This window comes from Nipponia nippon, unplaced genomic scaffold, assembly GCF_047370975.1.
Source record: "Nipponia nippon isolate SJK-2023a ecotype South Korea unplaced genomic scaffold, ASM4737097v1 scaffold_7, whole genome shotgun sequence".
NCBI classification, from domain to species: domain Eukaryota; kingdom Metazoa; phylum Chordata; class Aves; order Pelecaniformes; family Threskiornithidae; genus Nipponia; species Nipponia nippon.
This window is the reverse complement of record NW_028262391.1, coordinates 34,576,182-34,598,684: the sequence shown is the minus strand read 5'-3', so window position 1 is coordinate 34,598,684 and position 22,503 is coordinate 34,576,182. Positions and strand designations below refer to the sequence as shown.

General features: G+C 41.7%; 1 protein-coding gene across 1 annotated transcript in view; it reads left to right on the top strand.

Moving 5' to 3' along the window:
* Window positions 1-464: 464 nt before the first annotated feature.
* SLC6A2 (solute carrier family 6 member 2) overlaps window positions 465-22,503 on the top strand; it is a 79,426-nt gene continuing 57,387 nt past the window's right edge. The window contains exon 1 of the mRNA XM_009469218.2: window positions 465-921. Within this exon, the coding sequence (XP_009467493.2) occupies window positions 465-921 (457 nt within the window). The remainder of the gene's footprint in view (window positions 922-22,503) is intronic.

Here is a 22,503-nt window from a genome sequence, read left to right as displayed (position 1 = left end):
AGCCGGGAAGGAAGGGAAGCGGGCAATCCAAATTAGCTCTACCTGTTGCCTGCTAACCGCACTTTCAGCTTGCTTGACCGGGGACGCGCGTTTTGCCTGGCGGGAAGGAGCAGCGCCGAGCGCCCCGCAGCCTGCGGCAGGACAAGCCCCGGTTGCCCAGCTCTGAGGTGAAAGTGCCGCCGGCGGACAAGGCGCAGCGCTGGCGCTGGGGCCCGGCCGGCTCCGCTCTCCCTGGCTCCGCCGGCTGCCGGCGCGGGTCGGGAGGCTCCAGCTCGGTCTCCCCCGGCGGCCGGGGCAGGGGCGGCGTGCCCCAGGTGCGCCCGCGGCTCGGCAGGCGGCGGGCAGCGGCGCCGCGCCCGGCTGCCGGCCGCTCCCCCGCGGAGGAAGGGCGCGGGAAGCCCCGCTCCCCGGGGGCACCCCGGCGGGCGCGGGCGCCGCGGTCCCCCCTCTCCCGCCTCATTTGCATGGCTCTTATTACGGCCGTGCCTCGCTCCTGCCGCGCTGACACCGGCGGGCTGGAGCGCGGAGTCGCCTCCAGCGGGAAGTGCACTTCCGTTATCTGCGCTCCCACACCCCGCCTCGCCCGCTCCCCCTCCTCAGCTCGCTCTCTCTGGATGTTTAAGGCGAGGATGAACAAACAGATCCAGCCCGACCGCAAAGTGTCGGTGGTGGCCCCCTTGCCGGACCGCGCGGGGCCGCCGCCCCCGAGGAAGGACGTGGAGCTGATCCTGGTGAAGGAGCACAACGGGGTGCAGTACACCAGCAGCAGCCTCCTGCCCGCCGCCCCCGCGCCGCGCTACGGCGCCCAGGACAGGGAGACCTGGGGCAAGAAGATCGACTTCCTCCTCTCCGTCATCGGCTTCGCCGTGGACCTGGCCAACGTCTGGCGATTTCCCTACCTCTGCTACAAAAATGGAGGGGGTAAGAGCGCCGCTTGCGAGGTCTTTTTCCCCGGTCCCGCACCCCAAAGCCGCACCGCCGCAAGGGCGGCATCCCCTCCTTCTTCCCGGAGTTTCGGGGGGAAAGCCGAGAGCCGAGCCTTACCCCCCGCCGTGCCCGGGAGCGGTGCCGGATGGCGAAGGGAGGAGCGGCGGCACCGCCGCTCTGCCCCGGCGCTGCCCCGCTCCTCCCTTCGCCGCCCGGCCCCGCGCGTCCCGGCGAGCGGGGCACCCGCCGCGGCTCCGGGCCCCGGCAGCACACGGGGCGCCGCTCCCCGCCCGTCCTTCACGGTAAGGAGTGCTCGCACACCCCTCGGAGTTTAACTTAGTTTCGAGCACAGGCGAATGCGCCTTCTGCTGCCGCTTCAGCCTGCTTCACACTTTTTTCGTTCGCAAAAAATAGCATCAAGGAGAAAAAAATAAAACAAACCAAAAACACTCGAGCAGAAAAACGGCAGCTAGAAAAGTTAGCGCCGGACCGCTGAAGGGCTTCCTGGGGGCAGTTTTAACGTGGGATCAGGATTTCTGCCCTCCATTCCGCACTTCGGGGGTTCTCTCCCCTGCCCAAGTAGGTAGGAGACTTGTTACAAACAAAACCTCACCTCCTGCACAGTTTGGCTACGAGAGCAACAACAACAACAAAAAAAGACACACAACAATTACGGTTAGCTCAGATTGTCTGGCACATCTTCAGTAAGACCTTAACTCCATCATCCCCTTTCATCTCCCTGAAATACGCTGTGTTGTCAGTGACGACCACACCGTGATGGAGTAACACCATCTGCAAGCCGGGCAGGTGCCTGGGGTGCTTTCAAATCACACATAGGCAGAACAGACCCTGCCTAGCAGATGGAGGGCTGTTTGTGTGAAGGGCGAACGATACAGATAGAAGAACTGCTAGATAGAAAGCATGTTCTGTTAGTTATGTACATCTTGATAATGTGGTTGCCTGGTGATAAAGGCTGATGGTTCACACTTATAGCTTAAAATACTTGCTTCCTGTGAAAAGAGGACTGCAGGATGGGAAAATCCCCATCAATTAACATGGAATTACACCCATCCTTGGAACTTAATAGGATACTACAAAGGGTTAGTACTGAAACACGTGGTCGAGTTTGGTACCTCCAAAACTTCTGAGAGGAGTCAGAAAATCTCTCTGCTCGCCACCCAGACAGGCTGAAGAAAGGAGTTAGTACTGAAAAATAACCTCCATCCTTATTTCATTATGTCCAAAAATACTTGGAGCAAGTCATGCTACAGCAGCACAATGCGTCAGGAGCCCAGCAGGCTTCCACGGTGTCAGGTGGAGGTGTAGCAGCAGCATCACTCCTGCCACTCAGTACATATGCACCGTTGCCAGATCTCCAGGTCCTCTTGCAACTTTTAGGGAAAGAGAGATATTCTCCTGTCTCACATGGCACAAGGTGACACCCAGAGTGCTTCAACTCTTTTCTGTCCTACTGTGGGTCACTTAATTTCCTAACCTGCTTCCTTTATAATTTGCTGCTAGCTCAGGCACAGGAGCTAACAGTCTGCAACTCTCCTGCATTTTGTTTAGTGTCCATGTATTATCTTATATTGGTTCAGCTAGAGAAACCTGGGTCTTCATTAGCATCTTTTAATTCAAATACTTCCAAATTGCAGTGGAGAGACAGCTAACCTACTTCACAACTGCAAGAGGCACTGCTGTCCGTGAAAAGTTTGCACCAATTCTTCCATACCATCAAAGTGAAACAGACCTTTACACGCAAAGGCAGAGGGGCCCTATGCTATCAAAGTCTATAGAATGACCGAGAACTGCTTACTGATACAGATATTATAAACACTCGTTTATCCTGCTCTTCGACAGAGAACAAAGCGCAGTATAAAGCATCTCAATCAACACCTAGGATGTCACTCCCGAACACATACATAATATCACAACATCCTTTACTGGCACTTAAAAGACTTATTTTACCATAATATGAAAGATGGGGTAATCCTGATGGTCAAAAACCATCAACAATGGGCTTTTCCTAAGGAGGTGTTCTCATGGAGGACATCAGCTAGCTGAGCTGGACAAAGACACATCAGCTGTGCCTTAACAGGGGGACAAATGAATTTTTACAACTTGATTGTATTTGGCTTAATGAAGTTTAATCATATCCAGATATTGAGATTATTTTTCTTTTTCTATGCTGTTTGATAGAGTATGGCCATCAGCATATCAGTCATGACAGAATTTCCAGGATAGACTCTGCACTGAGAAATGGAGAATGGAAATAGAGCCAGGGACTGGTTAACAGCTCTCTTCCTTCTCTTTACAACAATTGTCTCTATGCTATCTTAAAAATTTTCCATCCATTGCCTCCCATGTTGGACATCTCTCTCTCTCTCTCAGTTTCATGTAGTAGAAACTCCTGTAAGAGATTCAGGCTCTAAAAGTAATAAGTTTCAAGCCAACTCGGTCCCTTTTGTCTGTCAAACTGCGTTTGGGAGCTTGTTTGCTCTATGGGTAAATTTTCCTAGAAGAGCAAAGAATAGGAGACAACGGGTAGAGCTATGGAATATTGTTGAATTTCTGAAATCACAGATATTCTTAAACATCTCTTTTTTACACACACACACACACAGACACACAGACACACACGTTACTGCAAGAGGGAACCTTTTTAGCACTAGAATAAGTTTTGCTACCTCAAAAGAATAATCCAGTGGGTTTCATATAATTGCTGCCTTATGTATCTCCATACAGAAGATGCAATAAGAATAAAGTACTAGTAGACATAGAGGAAATCTCATTTCATTATCTTAGCAGTTTTGCTGGACTGCTAAGCAAGCTAAAGAGAAAATCAGGTGGCGTTTCTATACTTGTATAGCATGCTCAGACTTGCTCTTTAAAAAAGTTTTACAAGATGGTCATAATAGGGTTATAGTTTGCCTTTTGATATTTTTAAGGAGCTACTAGGTAAAGGAAAAAAAAAACCAAAACAGATTAAATTTGAATTGGATGGCATGTATAAAGTAAACCAGCGGAAGGAAAAAGGTTTCCTTTCTTCTTCCTTGGTTTCTCTTTATTCTGAAAGCCTCAGCAATTTAACTAGAGCTGATAGTCAAATGTGGGTTACAAACTTGTGTATCTTCAACAGATTGATACAAAATAGGCAGTGAAAAGGAAGCACGTTGCAATGCCATAAGTAGTAAGGCACTAAGGTATTTTAACACTTGTTTTCAGCATAGCTTGTGCTATCTAGCAAAAAGAAATTCTGTTATCCTTCCAAAATCTACACCCACAAAGGTTCTACAAATGCTCTTAAATGTTGAACAACAGCGTCAAGGACATGGAAGTGGTAGAAAATGGCATCTCCCTTTACATCTGAAAAAAGTGGCGTGGGTCACGTGTGGACTGTTATGTTCCTAAGACTGGCTATGATTAATTTAAGATGCCAGCAGACACACTAAGGGCCTTTCCATGCTTGTAAAAATAGGTGGTTCTCAATAAAGCGTGAGAACTTACAAGAACTCAGAAGGAAAGTATAAATACACACTGTATTCCCTCATTCAAAGTTGAATTTTACAAGGACGTGGATGTGTATACAGCCCCACCTTCTTACTAGCCAAATCCTTGAGTTTCTTTCTTTGATAAACTCCAGGGAAATTTCCTGATTAAAAACTAGACATACAGGCTTTTGGGTTAGATCTTGAAATTCCACACATACAAAAATCCCGATAGTTTACTTCAGTGAGTCTTACTTACACAGGGCATACACCACCCAGTGGTAGTTATATAGACTTTTTTATGGTAGGTAATTTTGGAGACAGCACCGGTGGTGTTCACAAAAAACCTATTTGTATTTTAACAAGCTCTCAGTAAAAGCTAGAGAGTAAGAAGCATCCAGCAGCACTAAAATGCTGAATGAATAGCCAGAAACATCTGTGTTTTGGGAGTAGCCTGCTGAGAGACCCCAATGGGACTTCTGCACAAAGATAGATGGCAGAATGTAACCCTTCTGTGAACAACTGTGATTTTTGGAAACATTCTTCTGCTATAAAAAAAAAAATCCCCAATCTTTAGTAAGATCTAAAAAGCTAGAGTGTTTATTTTTTGTATCAGTTACCTACTTCCATAGGACTTGCCTGCCTTACAAGGGCAGAGACAGATCCAGTGGCTGTATTATAATACGAAATGAGCCACAGAAAGCTTTCAGGACAGTTTAGTATGAACAGACTGGATGAGATCTGGCCCTTACTGGCCTCTTGGAAGCAGGATATGCCCAGTACGTGCTCTAAACTACTTTATAAGATGACAGGGAGGCTCTGTACAGATGGTAAAATTCTGCAAGCGCGCTCCAGAAGGGGGAATTCTCAAACATCGCCTTGTCAGTTTGGCTGATCAATAAACACCACAACTCACATGTATTTGACTGCTCCTCACAGCGCAAAGGAAAAGCACTGTTTGCAGCAAATCAAATACTTTCTGTGCAGTCCATTTGTGAGAGTTTCAAGGAGCAGGGTATGTCACTGGAGAAATCATCAACTACGGTCATTTCCACTGGCTGTTCTCACAAGTGCTATATTCTCATTATAGCTCATTTCTGGCAAGAGCCTTTTTTTTTTTTTTTTTTTTTTTTTAAAAAAAGAGACTCCCTAGCTGTATGACTCTGTTGGTAAGTGATCAACATCAATGTACTCAAAACAAGGCTTTATAACACATCCAACCTTTTAAGTGCTTCCCAATTCTGTAAGAGGCTATGCTAAATTAAAGAATAAGAAGAGTATTAAAATTAGACTCTCATCAACTTAGGGAAAGATTTACCCTGATATTTGGATTACACCTAAAATTTTATTGGTGCCAAATGAAGTTGAGTAATGCCTAGTATGATTAACTGATGTGCTCACAGTGGGGGAGGATGATGCTCGGTCTTAGTTAACAAAGCTGTTGTAGTTTTTGTACAAGATACTTTTAGTATTATTGTTCATTTTTGTTTAATTTTCCTGCATAGCCATAGGCAAAATTAATATTTCCTATTGAAATTTGTGGAAAAAGATTTACCAACATAAAGTACTTTTTTTGTGAGCCAAAGTATTTGCAAGGTCAGTCACGTTCAGACTACTCATTAGGAAGCATGTAATTGTCGGATTAGTCACTGGAGACTTAGTGTATCATAAGAATCAGATTAAGCTTTTCATGAATTCACGAATAGCTGCAGACAAATATTTTAACAGTTCTCTAGCTATCATAATATACACTTTTAATCTCCTCTGAAGCATTATTTTTTTTTAAGTGTATTTAAGTATTTCTCGAATAAATTGTGTGCGTCCAAGAACAACTCGCCAGCAATCAATACACTTTAGAACAGAACCATCTTACAATTTATCCTAATGCTTCCTTTCCTATTAATACTTCCATAAACTTTAATCAGGACTGAGCAATCCACAGCACAGGTACCAAAGACAGCATACAACCAAATCCGAATATCCCCAAATAGGGCCAGCACAAAGGCAGGAGCCAAGAGCTGTCGCACATTGAGAATGACACCTGTGAAAGCATCACCTCCCACAGAGCTGTGAGACTGGCTAGCGCATCACTTCACTGAAAGCACGCTGTGGTGCTGACCAACAGCACCTTGCCTTTCTACTAGGCTCTGCCCCCTGCATTTTGCCAAGTCTCTGCCACCAAATTTAGTCACTATTTTGAGAAAGAATATAATCTGGCACTTTACTCTTCCAAGGTGGATGACCTTTGCCTTGTAATATCAGGGTTTACATTCCAGAATAGCATTGATGATGACAGTAATAAATCAACTTTTAAGTAATCTCACTGCAAAGCCTACACCAAGAGTTTGACTCATCAATCAATCAAAGCTTAGATGCAAATCTAGTGGTTCTGGTTTCCTAATAAGGGGTTTTCAATTCCCGTTAGCACATTGAACCAGTGACCTCAGATAGGTTAAACTGTTATATGCTCACCTCCACGCTGCGGCCATGAGCTTTGGGCTCCCAGGCATCGTGCGACACTGGGGACAATGTTCTGTTGTGTGGTGTGACAATACCTCCTACCCAGAGCTGGACTCAGTGGCCAGCTCACAATTGCTCTCTTCCCTTTCCCACATGACTTCATCACATCTCTTTCTTTCCCTGGATCAGCCACTAATCATCTGGTATATACAGAGCAAACGTTCACCTAGGCTCACCAGCACTGTAGCTCACAGGCCAGTTGCCAGCTGCTTCTCTGAAATGCCCTGTTCTCCTCTGCATGTCTTGCTGGCTCCGCAAAATAAATGTGTGCAGGGTTGTAAGGTACTATGTCATACACCTACTACATATGAAGCATTATGAATAGTTGATAAGGAAGAACTGAATCTTTCTCACCCAACTCTTTCATCAATTCTAAAATTCTAGTTGTTTCTGACTCTGGGGTGAGATACCATGAGATAGTGTATATGTGGTACCCTACATGGACTCTCAGCTAATACCTGGCTGAGTAGAAAAGTTACGTGTCCCTGAACAATTCTAGCAACCCTTGGATTGACAATTTTACAAAGGTTCTAGAGATACACAAGCATAGAAAGGTTCTAGACAAGATTCATAGTATTTAGCTTGACATTACACCTTAAGAGGACCATCCTGTGATTCATGCCAGGCAAGCATTCAGAACTGATCTAAAGGGTGCTTCAATCAATCACCAAAACTAGTTTTCCACCTTTGCTTCTCCACGTTACCAAGACAATAAAAAAGCTGGTGTGAACCAAATGAGCTGTTCTGACAAAAGCAAAGATACCTCTTTCTAAGCACGCTGATTGAACACATTTTGATTACCACTCAGAGGCACTTTATTCTAAAGTAAGAGGCAGAAAAGACATCAAGTAATAAATTTAGTTCTATTGTTTGGAAGGTTAAAATCTCTGTTTAAGGTCTTCCTCCCCCTGCCTTCATTCCTGTATGCCCTTCTCAATTCTGCCAAGAAACTGAAGCACCGAAATATCTCTAGAAAGCCATTCCAATAGTATATATATCCATTCTGGACAAGTAAATTCTGAAAGTCACATTAGGAAGCCTTCTACATTCATATTAACAGCTATTAAGACAGATACAGGAGTTTCTTATAGTTTTGGCTAGGTATCTCAGGTTTTGGACACTCATTCAAGCTGAAATAACAGGGACTTAAGCTTCAGCTATTTCTAGTCTGTTTTCTCACATCTTTTTAAGCTCTTTATTAAATTCACTGGGAGCAATGGAAAATAGAAAGGCCATATTAGGAGTGTAGCAGCCAACAGCCCTGCTTTACTGAAGAAACCAAAATATCTCTAAGGAGACTGAGACATGGTCTACGTGGTTTTGGGGCAGAATTTCCTTTTCATCTTCTGGCAAAATATCACAAACCTGTCTGTCAGTTCAGTGAATACATGAATACAGCTCCAGTGGTCTAAAGATGTTATTTCAAGACAGCTACCTTCCTCCCCATACTTACACCAACATGAAACAGAATGCTAATACAACTACTTACACATAAAATCAGAGGGAACATACAGCTTTAGTGAGCGTTTAGATATGCTGTGAGGGAAATGATGATTAAAATCAGTCCACAAATTACTGAACCTCTTGCTGTGAATTAAAACGGAAACAAACAGTTTAAAGAATTTTGAGCAGTTCTGAGGAGCAACATCAAATAGCTCATGCCTTCATTTCTGCTACGTCTAATGGGAAGCACATCAGCAACTCCCAGTTCTAAAGCCTTTGTTCCAGGTTAACCAATTCATTAAATAGTTAAGAACTGTAGTATGGCTCTCTAATATCAGTTTGCACTGTAAACTCCATAGCATTTACATATATTGTAATTATTAGATGATGTTGCACCTAACTGCTCTCAGCACTATTACAAAATAATAAAACATAACCAAATAAATTCTATACTTAGAGATATATTTATATTAAAATACTGTAAGTCAGGAGGCAAGAGACAAATTTAAATGGAGTGTCTTTGTAACACAGTTCTAGATCTTCCAGTACTACCTTGCTCTTAGTACTTCCCATTCTCTCTGTATATATCCTTCATACAGAATATACAAAACCATGATAATGGATTTGGGGGAGTCTTGCAACTGACTCTTGACTTCTTGGCTTGAAATGCGACAACAAGAAATTACTATTATTAAAGTTGAAATAAGTTGTATTCAGGACAACTCTACTGCCCCAATCCAGTTTCATTGAAGAGTATGTAAAGATTCCAGGAATGTCACACTGATTATAAACCTTCAGTTTCCCTTCCTCAGGGCATTTGGAGACAAAGGATTCATGTTAGTAGCCTATTACTCATGTCTTGACAACCTGTAATTCCCTCCTCCAACTACAACTCCTTAATATTCCCCTTTCCCTCTCCCTGCCTCTGAGTTAAGTCTTGAACCTTTCATGGCAAGATTTCATCCTAATTGTGTAGATCTTGCACACTGGTGCCAAGTCAGAACAGTTTCAAATGAAAGGCTTTACTGACAGTCAAAACTTGACCTCCTAAAGACAGATATCCGAGTCCTTCAGGAAATCAGCACCAAAAGTGTCTAATGCTGAATAATCTCTGGTCTCATGGAAATTCTGGAGAGATAACTGTGGTATAACTCAGCATCTTAACTTCTGTATAGAATCAACATACTTAATTTTAGCCATACAGATTTTGAAACCTTTAATCCATAAAGAAGGGGGAAGGAGGTGGGGGAATGGAAAGGAAACAGTTAAGTTCCTTGCCTTGTGACATATTATTCTTCACGAAGACCATAGGAAAGAACCTCTAAGCTACTTATCAAAGCTATCCTTTGTTTTATTTTCACTCTTCCTTCTCCTTTCCCCTATTCTCTATTTAAACAAGTTTTGCAATCTCTCTCCTGAAGCATGACAAAGGTGACAGCACAGTATACCACTTTGAGAACGAGGGTCTACCATGCAGAAACAGAAGCTGTCAGCAGGGAGGTCTGGCTCCATAAGCCACGTACTTCTTTACACTCACATTCATCCAAAGCACACTACCAACTTTCCAGTGCACGGAATTCCGTGATAACATATTACTAAACAAAACACGGACAGGATTGGGCAGGCAGTTGTCTTTTGCCAGTCCATAAATGTTTTTTACGACTAGAGTTCTGACTGCTGGTATGCAGTAAGACAAGCTGCCTTTATTATACAATAAGCCTTTTTATAGAAGATGGTAATTTTTCCAGTGCTCCTACTCTTTAAGACTTTATAAGCACAACCACTCACTTCCAAAAGCACAAGTGATTGCAGAAGCTGTGCTCTTAGTGCAGGTATTAACTGGTTGTTATTGTTTGGCTATTACTATTGTTTAAGAATATACGCTAATTTAAGTGTCCAAAATAGGATCCAACATTCCCAGACCAGTGGTGTTAGACTACACAAATATAGAGCCTTTCTTGGACTGCTTTGTTATAAACTACTCCCCTAGAACAACCCCAGCATCAGAAGAGCAGTACTGGTTTCATCCCACCCAGCTGAAGTACACAGGAGTTGTGATTTCAACAGCAGAAGAATATTACTCCTTTACAGTCTTTATTTCAGAGCTGGAAGAAAGTATTGCATGATTTCCAAGCACTGCAATTAGTGACAGCGTGAGTAAAAAGCCATGTCTTGCTACAGCACCCTTGTTAGTTTGAGAAACAGCTTTTGTGGCATTGATGTACGGGAAGGATTGTGGCTGGGTAATTGCATAGCATTCATCTTTACTGGTCTACAGAACTGTGGGAAGCAGCTGAATTTCTGGCCCACTGGCAGTGTGGAAGAATACACCCTATCTGATTGCCTCACTGACCGTATAAACAAGCTGTTACCATGGCCCTAGCGTATGTACTGAAAAAAGCAGCCAAGTATTGTGTATCTTATTTTTTGCTAGCTATTTATAATTTCTTCTGCACCTTCTGAACCATATGTACTGAATAGCACTCTTCACTGATTTAACTTTTATTTCTCTTTCTCTCTTGTGAAATCAAACACCTCTTGCAATGTCTATTCCGAAGCATGCCAAAAGTGACAACACATTACTTGCCCTTAAGATCTGTATCTCGAGGAAAAGTATGATACTGATTCCAGTCAAATTCCAGTTTAATAAAAAAAGGGGGAGAGAGACTGGACTTTTTCCGACACACCACTCTACAGAGTAGAATAACGGAAAACTTCTTTCAGACCACAAGGTGGAGCAGTAGATCCTTATAGATCTTACTAGATCCTAATCTGATAATTAATGTAACAGCAATCTACCGCATTTATAGAAAAAAAAAATTACTGGAGGACCTAACAGGGTGGCTCATGACTTTCAAATACAGAGCTGCGCAGTAATAGCAATGATTGTTCCCAAGCAGATCCTTCTTGGATTTCCTGATTCATTTAATTTATTAGGACACGATAGGAGTGGCAGCTTTTAGTGATGCCTAACTCACATCAAAGAGCTCACTTGTCAGCACGGCCACAGTGACAGCAAGGAGACAATCCATTGATAATAAGATGTTACCCGCTGAACCCACCATTTTTTTAAATGAGTGCAACATTAAAATGGCAATACAGTCTCTTCCCCCTAAAGAATGATACAGGAGGAAATAATTTCTCAAATACTAAGTTTAGGAGGTGGCTCTCTGCAGTCCTCTCAAAAAATTTACCTTTGGAAAACAAACAAGCTCCACAGTTGGTAGACTTTCACTACCATTCTACAATAAAGAGCCATGCCTTTTTTTTTTTTTTTCTTCAATGTTAATGTAACCCACCTTCCAGCAGGTCTTAGCGCCTTGCCTTCTTGGCAGAAGCATCATTATTTCACAACACCAGTAACAGAAAGCAAACAGTTTCAGTGAGCAAGAACAATTAAGTATATTGGACTATGATATTAGAAAGTTCAAGGCCAAGTATTATCAAAACATCAAGTTCACAGCTTAGAAGCTACTCAAAAGTATCTTTGCTACATGACTCTCTGTCAGCATGCAGGACTGTATCTGTCTACTGCTGTCCAATAAGGCTGATGCTAGAAGAAAGCTCAAAAGCTCGTGCCCCCAGCTGAGGGGTGATTATAGCTGTACATAGGCATCTTATAAATAAGATTTATCACAAAACTAAGGAATAGCTTGTGCTGTGCAATGCTTGTGTCTCCTCTCTAAAGAGAAATGCAGATGTGTCAATGAGATCATGAGGCAGGTGTTGGTGAGACGAGAGACACTCCAGGATTTTGTTTTGGGGAAGAGTTTGATCATTTGCTCCTTTCTGCAGTTTGTTTCTCAGTTATGTATGGCTCTACAGCCTTAGTTAAAATCAATAGATTTGTAAACCACAAGGGAGAAAGCCTGACCCAGCTGAAGTCAATGAGTGGTTTTTTTCCATTGACGTCACCAGAGCCAGGATTTCAACCCAAACAACAGACGTCTCTCTCTTAAGGACTCCTAAGTAGACAGAATTTCCAGACTAAGAATTATGTGAGAAGAAAAACAGAGTAAAGTAATAAAAAACTATTCAGACTAAACTGATATAGAAGACTTCCACTGACTAACTGATCTTCACTCAGTGCAATAGCTCAGTACTTTACCGAATAAGCAAAATGCCGGAACTTACAAAGATTATGGTCATTATTACACAAAATGAATTTACTCTGTGAGAGTTCGACTATGACCTCGGCATTCTCCTATGTAGGGCTCAAGGAATAAAAAAAGAGTGCTATTTTGAGAAGTGCTTTTTACTCTCACAGTTTCATAAAGACAAATGATTAGGCAAGAATCTCTTTCTAGCTCTCAAGGCTAAAGAGAAATGCTGGGAAAATACAAAGCAAGTAGAAGACTAAAAGCCAGCAGGCAAATAAAAGGATTGGACTAGAAGATCTTACATTTTAAGACATTTTAAATTATTCTGGGGCCTAACCCATGGTTTTTGAACTTTTGAAATTGGCGGTTGTAGGAATATAGCTGGCATCGGTTACTCTCTCTCCCTTGACTCTTCCCTAAAAGAAAGTGACAGAAAACAGCTACCAGGCTATTCCTGCATTGCAGATTAATCATTCGTTGACGCATACAGAGGCTGACAACAAAATCGGTGTCTCTATCCCTCAATTAAGACATTTGGAAATCTTCAAGATCACCTACATTTTTCCTTCTAACTACTGTTTTACAGTCATGAGGTATTATGTGTTTAAAAGCTATTTAGAAATTTAAAAAAAAAAAAAAAGCTGTGTGATAAGTTGAAAACGCCAAGCTCAGTCACACTGATTTATCATAAGGTCTGAGTAGTCAGTGAACAAAATTGCTCTACAATCTGCCCTAGCAAAAGTTTGCACTGTGATGAAACCAGAAGGATTTTGCTGCAAACTGTTAATAGGCCTCTGCTTCATCTTGGCAATGAGCTATGATGGGCCCTGAGGTCATTTTCACATTCTTCTATGGCATTTCAAGCTAGGAGGCCCTGTGCAGAATGGCAGTGATAAGGTATGTACTGGACAGCTTGGACTGAGGGGAAAATTTACTTCATTGCTTGAAGCCTATTAGGAAAATACTCCACTAAATAAGAACAAACATAAAGCTCAGGTTTCAAACTTAAGAAAAAACTTTTGTCTGATTAATTCCCACAGAAGAGGGAGAGCAGTCGGACAGAAAATGAAGGAAGGGTGTTGCTAGCCAGTTACAGCTAGATTGATGCAGCACTGTTGTGGTTTCCTCCTGGTCTAGCTGAGACTCAGTTTACCCTTTGGAGCAAGGGAACGTCAAGAGAGGTAGTTCTTATAGTCCTCCCGTTGCAGGGATACTACTGGAAAGTTTTGCTTTGTGCCCACATTGCCCAAATTCTCAGAGACCCCACCTGATGGCTCTGCATGGCATACAGAATATTACCAGCACTACCCTAGGCCAAATATGGATTTTTTTCCAAATGGCAAGGTTTTCAGTGAAGAATGCTGTGACAGTTTTTGTGAAATTCTTCTGCTCAGTGCTAATAGAAAGGTACAAAGTAAAAAAACCACAGCCATTTGGAAGCTACCCTCGCCCAGACCTTCCAAAATTTTAGCACAATCCAATAGCAACTATAATCTTTGATAAGAATACAGGGTTTTGCATTGTTATAGGCAATTATACAGTAATAGCCATCACTGTAATGGTAAATTTGCCAAAGCCATTGCTAACAGCATCACACATAGCCATTTTACAGGCTTAACAAGTTTACAAATAAATTAAATTGATGCAACATTTGTCTTGTGTAAGAAAATATTATTTATGGCTCGATAGCATACTACGCATTTCAAAATACGTGTGAAATCTGTACTTTGTAGTTTATATAGTACATCTAAGAAATATAGATGTACCAGAAAACTGTACATAAAGAATACTTCCCAGTAGTGCTAACAGAAAACATAGGTGGGTTTTAATAAAACATGGAGAATGGCTTTATAGCGTATGTAACTGTTTGCCTTCTACTTTAAAGCCCTGTATAAACATGCATTATATGTAGTTTCCAGTATAATTATTCTGCTTCCTTTAGTGGCATCAGAAAGAACATTCATCCTGAAGGCTTCATTTATAATGGCTGAGAGTAGTGGTTAGATTTACTAGAATTCTTATAGATAGGAACATATATAACTGTCTCATACTTCTGTGATAGAACATAACCCTTTATTGATAGGAAGAATTTAGAGGATTCTGTTGTACAAGAGTTTGTAAAGATTAAGATAGTACAGAAAGTATTACACTATTGCAAATAAATCTCTAATAAAGCCTAGAAGGAAAAGGAATGTTTTGCTTTGGTCATTGAGTCCAAAAATTGGAGTTACAACTTAAAATTGGATTAATCACTAAATGGTAAGGCAAGTTTTAAGTGTACCTCAGGGTGTTTATACTTGATTCTTTTCTAGCAGAATTTCAAGGCATTTACCTCCTATTGGTTTGTACATTAATCCTCTTGAAAGCTGCCTGGCACTTGTCTAGAGCTGATTTAAGATGTCTTAAGCACTTCGTTTTACCCTGGCACAGTTATGAACCTCATGCTGCCTAAAATGGGTACTGCGTCCTCTCCAGAGGGTGCTTAACTTTGGGGCTGTTTTTTATTTTGATAACCTGCAAAAGAAAAGCAGTCTTTAAGAGAAACACCCCCATCTCAGGTTGTGTTGTGAACCAGGAATTGCACTGTTACATGTACAAAACAAAGCACAATTGACCTGACTTGTCTCACTGTGTACACGAGCTACTACTGGGACTCTAATTAGCTCTGCCAGGGCAGTCGTATCACCTTGTATAGGGACCCAGTGTAGGGGGCATTAACTAGGAGGTGAGACTCCCCATGTGTACCCTGTACAATGTACACAGGACAGCGAGCAGCTTCCACAAGGGCAATCCTGAGAATGTTTGAAAGAGTAGAAAGACTAAAGCAAGAACTAATACTGCGTAAACGAGGGGCTGAAAGCCAGAGGATTCATCCCAGACTCTTTTCTAGTAAGGTGGAGGAACACCTCAGGGATATAAACTTGGCATTCCAGAAGCATCAAATGCGCAGCTCAGAAAGTGGGTACCATAACTTAATGGGGTACAAAAAGTGCCCGCATAACTCTTCAACCTGCCGATATATGGACCTGCTACACCAAGAAATACCTGTAAGGTGGGAATTTTAGGCAGAAAAGCAGGAATCACTATTACACTGTAATTCATTAGTTTAGTTCACTCAGTCTTTTCAGATTATAAAAAGAAGGCTGAAACACTCGATTGCAGCGTTTAAAAATCTTCACAGGAGGGAAATAGAAAGTATTGCAGGGTATTTTAATTTACTAGGGAAAGCACCGCCACAATCAAATGTCAGATATATTCAAATTAGAAATAATGATTTTTTTAATTATTATTTTTTATAACACCAAAGTTATTAACCTATGAAATAAACTACCAAAAAAAGCAAAGAATCTGCCTGGTATCTTCAAATCAGGACTGTATGTTTTCCTGTCTGAAACTCTGGTTTTATGTTAGACAGAAAGTTAGATCAAAGTATCTAACAATCCATTCTGGCATCACCATCAGATGGATCCGTGAATTTTGAAAACATTCATTTTAGTTTAGAGCTGAGACAAAACAAACACAAATGAACATACAAGTTCTCTGAGAAGGGAGAGAAAACTATGACCAACAGTCTGTATCTGAACCAAAGTGAAACTGTAGCTGCCAAAAATCTTCCTGGCACCAAGCAAGGACTTCCCTACACTTAACAGACAGCTAAAGCTGATGAAGAAGTATTTCCTTTCATGTACATGACTACATTCTGCACATCACAGAAAACAGTTTTTCAGTACACACATTTCAAGGAAAATTTATCACATGAGGTTATGTTATTATGGATTTTCTAGTGCTGGAATCCAGCAAAACCTGCTTATCTTGATCCACAAGCTCACAGCAAATAGCTTCTGATGTTTTCATTCAAAAATATTTTTAGCCATGGATGTTCTGCCACCAATAAATCGAGGTACATTTTGACAGACACTTGATTTTGTACATCTCAAGTACAGCCTCCACCTTACATGGGTGGTTTTGTTGATATGCAATTGCAGGTGAATATATCCTTGTGTCACCCCTAATAATTGCAAGGTTGGGGAAAAACACGAATAGAACACTCTTATTAATAACTAGTATTTATTCCTTTTAATGTAGTATCTCTCAAGCTTCCAGTCATGTCTATTGTGAAGCAGCAGCATTCTCCAGCTAGGCATCTGCACGCTGACCCAGCGGTCCAGTACTACGCACTTCCCCTGACCAGCACCTTCTGAAAAGCTTGTGAGCTAGAAAGTTCACCATTTTGTTCCCAACAGCGTTAGCTGTTCCAGAAAAGGATACTACCACTCCTACAAAACCTGTCCTATTCAACATTAGTAATATGGATTTCATAAATCACATAACAAAACTGTCTACAAGCTGGCTCCACATTCTAACTCACTTACTCTTTCATTTCTTGTTTACACCAGCCAGGTAGTTGAAAAAGGCACAAAAATCAACGAGATGGATTTGGGCAGGATTGTTAGCAGCTAGACCTTCACATTGTTACAAACTCCAGGTTATTTACTTACCAAATTACTGTCAAAACTCACCTTGATGCTAATTCATTTATTTAGAAGCAAAGGGGCCAGCTCCAATAGTACCTCTGCTGTAAGGAGGCATGATGTAAAAACAAAAGCTATCACTGCAACCTTGTAAAGCAGATTTTTGGACTCCCTATGGTCACACTCATGGCAGAAGATGGGAATGGCTTCATTTCCTAAGCTAGCAGCAATGAGAGTGTTGTGAAGGTCAGCAGCAGGAATCCCCCACAAAGCTCCAGAGCTCCCATTGCCACGCTGGCCATCTTGGACCAACCCAATTTATATCCTCTCAAACCCACCATGTCTCTTTATTTATCCTTTAATTTCCTATTGAACAACATAGGCCAGGGTTCTGTTCTGGTATGTTCCTGCAATTATCTTTAAGCTACACACTGTTGTAAATGTGATCATTTCATTAATTTATGTAAATAGGACCTTAGCCAATGACTTGGGTGTTATTTATGAATGAATCACGCTGCTCGGAGTGGCTGGGTATATTTAACTCTCATTAATTTGTTCAAAATAGCTACTAATGGGTTTGTTTAGCTCATTACCCTTGTAACAAAAAGCCAAAGAGATGACTGGGTTTGCATGGGAGGGCTTGGGTAGCCCTTTCTGTTACAACCCAGTGACCAGCTTATAAATACACTGCACTTCAAGTCACTTCAAGTGATTTCAAGGCAGTAGCAGGTTAACAGCTCAAGACAAAAAATGCAGGCTTCAGTTGGCATCAGCCCATGAACAGCATCAAACTATTTCTGGAAGCTATTTGTTTTCACTTTCTTTTGAGTGAAAGGAACGCTATTAAAATTGGAATTCTGGAAAAACTGAAGGCTCTGAGCCCAAATTGAGAGTAGAAATATAAATAGGTTCAAATCTAGCAACAGTTTGTTAGAGAGAATAGCTAAATATAAGGGCTTCAAAAGAAACATGTCACTCACCATGGTATAGTTCCACTGGTTTTATGATTCAGAAATACTTTCCACGAAAAAGGTTGCATACTTGCAGGATTTTATACGTGCAAAGTGCTGCTGAAGTTTTTATAGTATGTCATACAGAAAAATATTATTTTTGACTACTATAATCTATTGCTGGCTGGGCTCAACATCATCATACAGCTGCTGTTAAAATCATCATCATCCAGCAGGACTAGGGAAGTGATCGTCCCCCTGTGCTCGGCACTGGTGAGGCCGCACCTTGAGTACTGTGCTCAGTTTTTGGCCCCTCACTTCTAGAAGGACATTGAGGTGCTGGAGCATGTCCAGAGAAGGGCAACGAAGCTGGTGAAGGGTCTAGAGAACAGGTCATACGAGGAGCAGCCGAGGGAGCTGGGGTTGTTTAATCTGGCGAAGAGGAGGCTGAGGGGAGACCTTACCACTCTCTACAACTATCTGAAAGGAGGCTGTAGCGAGGCAGGGGTCAGTCTCTTCTCCCAAGTAACAGGAGACAGGACAAGAGGAAATGGCCTCGAGTTGAACCAGGGCAGGTTTAAGAAAACCAGGGCAGGAAATTAGGAAAAACTTCATCACTGAAAGGATAGTCAGGCACTGGAACAGGCTGCCCAGGGAAGTGGTTGAGTCCCCATCCCTGGAGGTATTTAAAAGACGGGTAGATGTGGTGCTTAGGGACATGGTTTAGTGGTGGACTTGGCAGCACTAGGTTAACGGTTGGACTTGATGATCTTAAAGGTCTTTTCCAACCTAAATGATTCTATGATTCCATCTTGGCTTCCACACTAAGGTTACATCATGCTCCTTTGTATCTCTGACTTCTCTTTGCTGTACCACACAAACCCCTATTGCTTTTAATCTCAGGTCAGTAAAGATCTACCCTTCCACCCCTTCTTCCCAGGAGTCAGCAGCAGCCTCAAGCTCTCCTCCTTCAGAGGTGCTCTCGGTGGCTGTGCAAGCGAGCCAGTAGCCAGTCTGCTGAAGAGCCAGAACTAACGTTCACGTACTAAGAAATGCCTGCCTTTCCCATTACCTAGTTCTTCTACCTATGGTGATCTTGTACAATCTATATTTCAAGATCTCTGCATCAGGGACTTCCTTTTTCATTCACAAGAGTCTGCACAGATTAGAGTTGCCACCCATTTTCCTCGTTGTCCAAGCAAACGTACTGCATTCTATCAACTGTTTGCTGATATTGTTTGAAGTAGTATTTATTCTGCATGAAAAAAACAAGCAGTGTTGATCAGATACAGAGATTAGCTTCTATTTCAATTCACCAATTTGTTTTTAGACTCTTTTCCTGCACAAATACTGGAAACACTCCTGTCTGAAAATATACTGCAATATTTGCTCAAAGTTTGTTGTTTTAGCAGACATCCCCGCCAGTTAACATTTTGACTAGAATAGCCATGGTAACAAATGCAGAAGGCTAACGAGCCCAAATAGTTCAAAGTTGTTTCAACTACCCTTGTCCTGGCCTGCTTCTTGTATGTGCATCAACAAATCCTTTTAGGATAACAGCAGTTGTTTTAAGTGATCTTTTTTCAGTCATTAGTAAATTAATGCTTCTTTCTTTCTGGTATTTAAAAGCGAGATGAGACCTTCTTGTAGGATTGAGAGGAGTATTTAGAGCTGTATTCCTCTTTGCTTCCCACCCCCTAGGATGTTGTGAATGCTGAAGAACAGAGGGAAGAGACACTCTTTGTGTGGATTCTGTTATATCATACCAAAATTAAGTTGTTTTGGCACTGAACACAGGAATGCAAAGCCTGTCTTGTATTTTGTCCCTCATTAATTAAATGTAATAGTTTTTTTTTTAAAAAACTTCTGTGTAAGTTTCCACTTGAAGGTTCACACAGATGGTTCTTGTAGAAGCTGAGGGTTTAACCTGATCTAGTTTTGCATAAGACACAAGGCTGTCTTAACTCCACGTATACACTGGTACCTTAAGGGATGTATGTTGATCTCATGAAATCTGTTAACAGAGGGATGTAGGAATTCACAACAGTCCAATGCCAACCTGTGGCTTTTGAGCCGCATGTGACTCAGTAGCAAGTCAAGTATGGCTCTTATGCCAAGGCTGTATTACAGATATTAATTACTTCAGATTTTTAGCTGTAAAGGGAAATTAGGAACCATTAGGGGTTGCTGAGACCAGTATTGCCTTGTGGGATGCAGCTGTGTGCTCAGCCCCATCCCGTCACACAGTGGGGAAGTAGAATCCCCTTGAGCGCTATCAGTACATTACTGCCAATGCAGCAATCCCACAGATTGCATTCCCTCAGCTTTCTGAGGTAGGTAGATCTTGGCAAGCTAGTCTGAAGCGTTAGCCAAACTGTGTGCTCCCTAAGAGTTCAGCTCTACAAATCTGACTGGCCCTTGGATTCATGCAATTAAAGCACAGCCATTTCTGTGGCCAGTGGCACAGGTGGCAGTGGCACGGCTGGTATCGTGCCACTCTTCCCAACACATTTTGGCTTCATAGACCAAGTAGGCACTAACAGCGAGGCTGCCCCTTCAGAGAAGTCTGGTACGATGCTCAAACTCATACCAGTGGGCCTAAAGCAAGAGGCCCTCCAGGATGCTGGTTTGCCTCCTCCCTGGCCCCCAGGATGTTAGAATCACACACGCACAGGACGGTATGAAGTCTCCTTCCAAACATCACCTCTTGTTCCTAAGATACTGTAGACAAACCAGTCCTATGATGGAGCCCCTATGCAATCACAGAGTGAGGCTGATAATATATTACACATAGGCTGTTTATAAGCATTTGCACATCGTGCTAGTTTGCAGCAAAGATGATGATATCATCATTCATCAAAACGACCATCATTTATTTTCCGCTGAAGTGCCCACGATCTCAGAAAGGGTTCAGTGAACACCACGAAGTTTGATTCTGGATATTGGCTAGGAAGAAAAGAGAAAATATCAGGATATTTACAAAATACCTGACTTTTTGGTATTTTCTTACCTAATCAGAAGCTGATGAACAAGAAGTTTCCAGAAGTCTCCAAGACATTAAGTCAACTTGATGTGACTAAGCACCCTTACTTTGATATTTATCTCAATTTCAAAATACTTCAATCATTTAGTTACCTGAAAAGTAACCCAGCTATGAAACCCTGCCGTACTGTGTAACTGCTCTTTGCTGAAAATTACACCACACCTTATTAATCCCTTGCGGGGGCAGGGCGGGGGAAGAAATAAAAGAAAGAAACCTCCTTTAACTAAAGCCTGGAATGACTCGCAGCCAAATAGATGACGCTTAAGCAAGCATGCCCAAGTACAGTACACTTCACAGTTCATCATGGTATTAGTCATACTTAGAAAATACGTATTTTAAACTAGCATTTCATATGCATGTCCAGTACACATATCCAGGATTAATTTTCTCAAACACAAATTTCCCTATTCAGTTTGTGGCATCACGTTTTCCGCAGTCTCTTGACATTAAAGTTAATCAAACCGCACTCTGTGCAAACTCCACACTTGCCAAATACAAGCTAGATTCATGAGTCAGCTCCACACACTAACACTGCCAAAGCAAGACAAGTATGGCACTTCAAAGGCTGTCACTTACAAGAAATCTGACAGTAAAACCACCTAAAATAATTTTTCTACATACTAGATCTAATGAAAGCAATATATAGTGTCCCAGATTTATTTAGCTGAGTATGTTTCAACATTGAACAGAGCTCAGAACCGCAGGGTATAAAGTATTTGTTGACTACAAATATTTTTTCCTCTACAGTATTCAAACATATGACAGTTCAACATGATAATCATAGAAAGCAGCTTATGAACAACACTACAATATTATTAAAACATGTATCACTGGTACTGTAGTAGCTTATGTGAATGCAGGTTGCATTCACACTACACTTCATATAAACATCATGAATAAGAAGACTCTTGCCACCGAAGTGATACAACCAATATATTTCAGCTTTTAGGATACCTTCTCAAAGCTTTAAGCTGCTATTTATTTCTGTTGATATACCTTGTCTCTCCGTTTCATTGTAAGATTTCAACTTCCAAATGCCTAAACTTATGACTTAAATACATTGTCCTTACCATTATGTTACAGCATGTTACTTTTAGGAGTAGATTTGTGATATGACTAACAGAACAGAGTTTGTTTTTCCATTCTTATTCTCCAGTATATACTCAAAATTCCCACTCTAAAGTCATGCTAGGCAGCTCACACTAGTAATATCTGCAAAAAGCAAACAGGAAAGGTAAAGGAGCAACCACTATTCAGACTTTTAAAAGCACGACTGTACTTTCTAAGTACTTTTTTAAGTACACAGTTCACTCTGCTTACTGGCATGTTTTAGATGGCTACAGTCATGCTTTTATAGTTTTATAGACTACACATACCTTCTGTAAGTTTACATATTTAGAAGCAGTGCAAAATTACTAAACCAGTACAGCAGATTCTAAAGGTTTGCAAAAGTTCCTACTACTTGCTATTGGAAGAAATAGACAGCTGCTGCTGTTTTTTCTGTCGCTGAACAATTTAACCATGATTTTCACAATCTAGTTTCTTTTTCATAGGCAACTC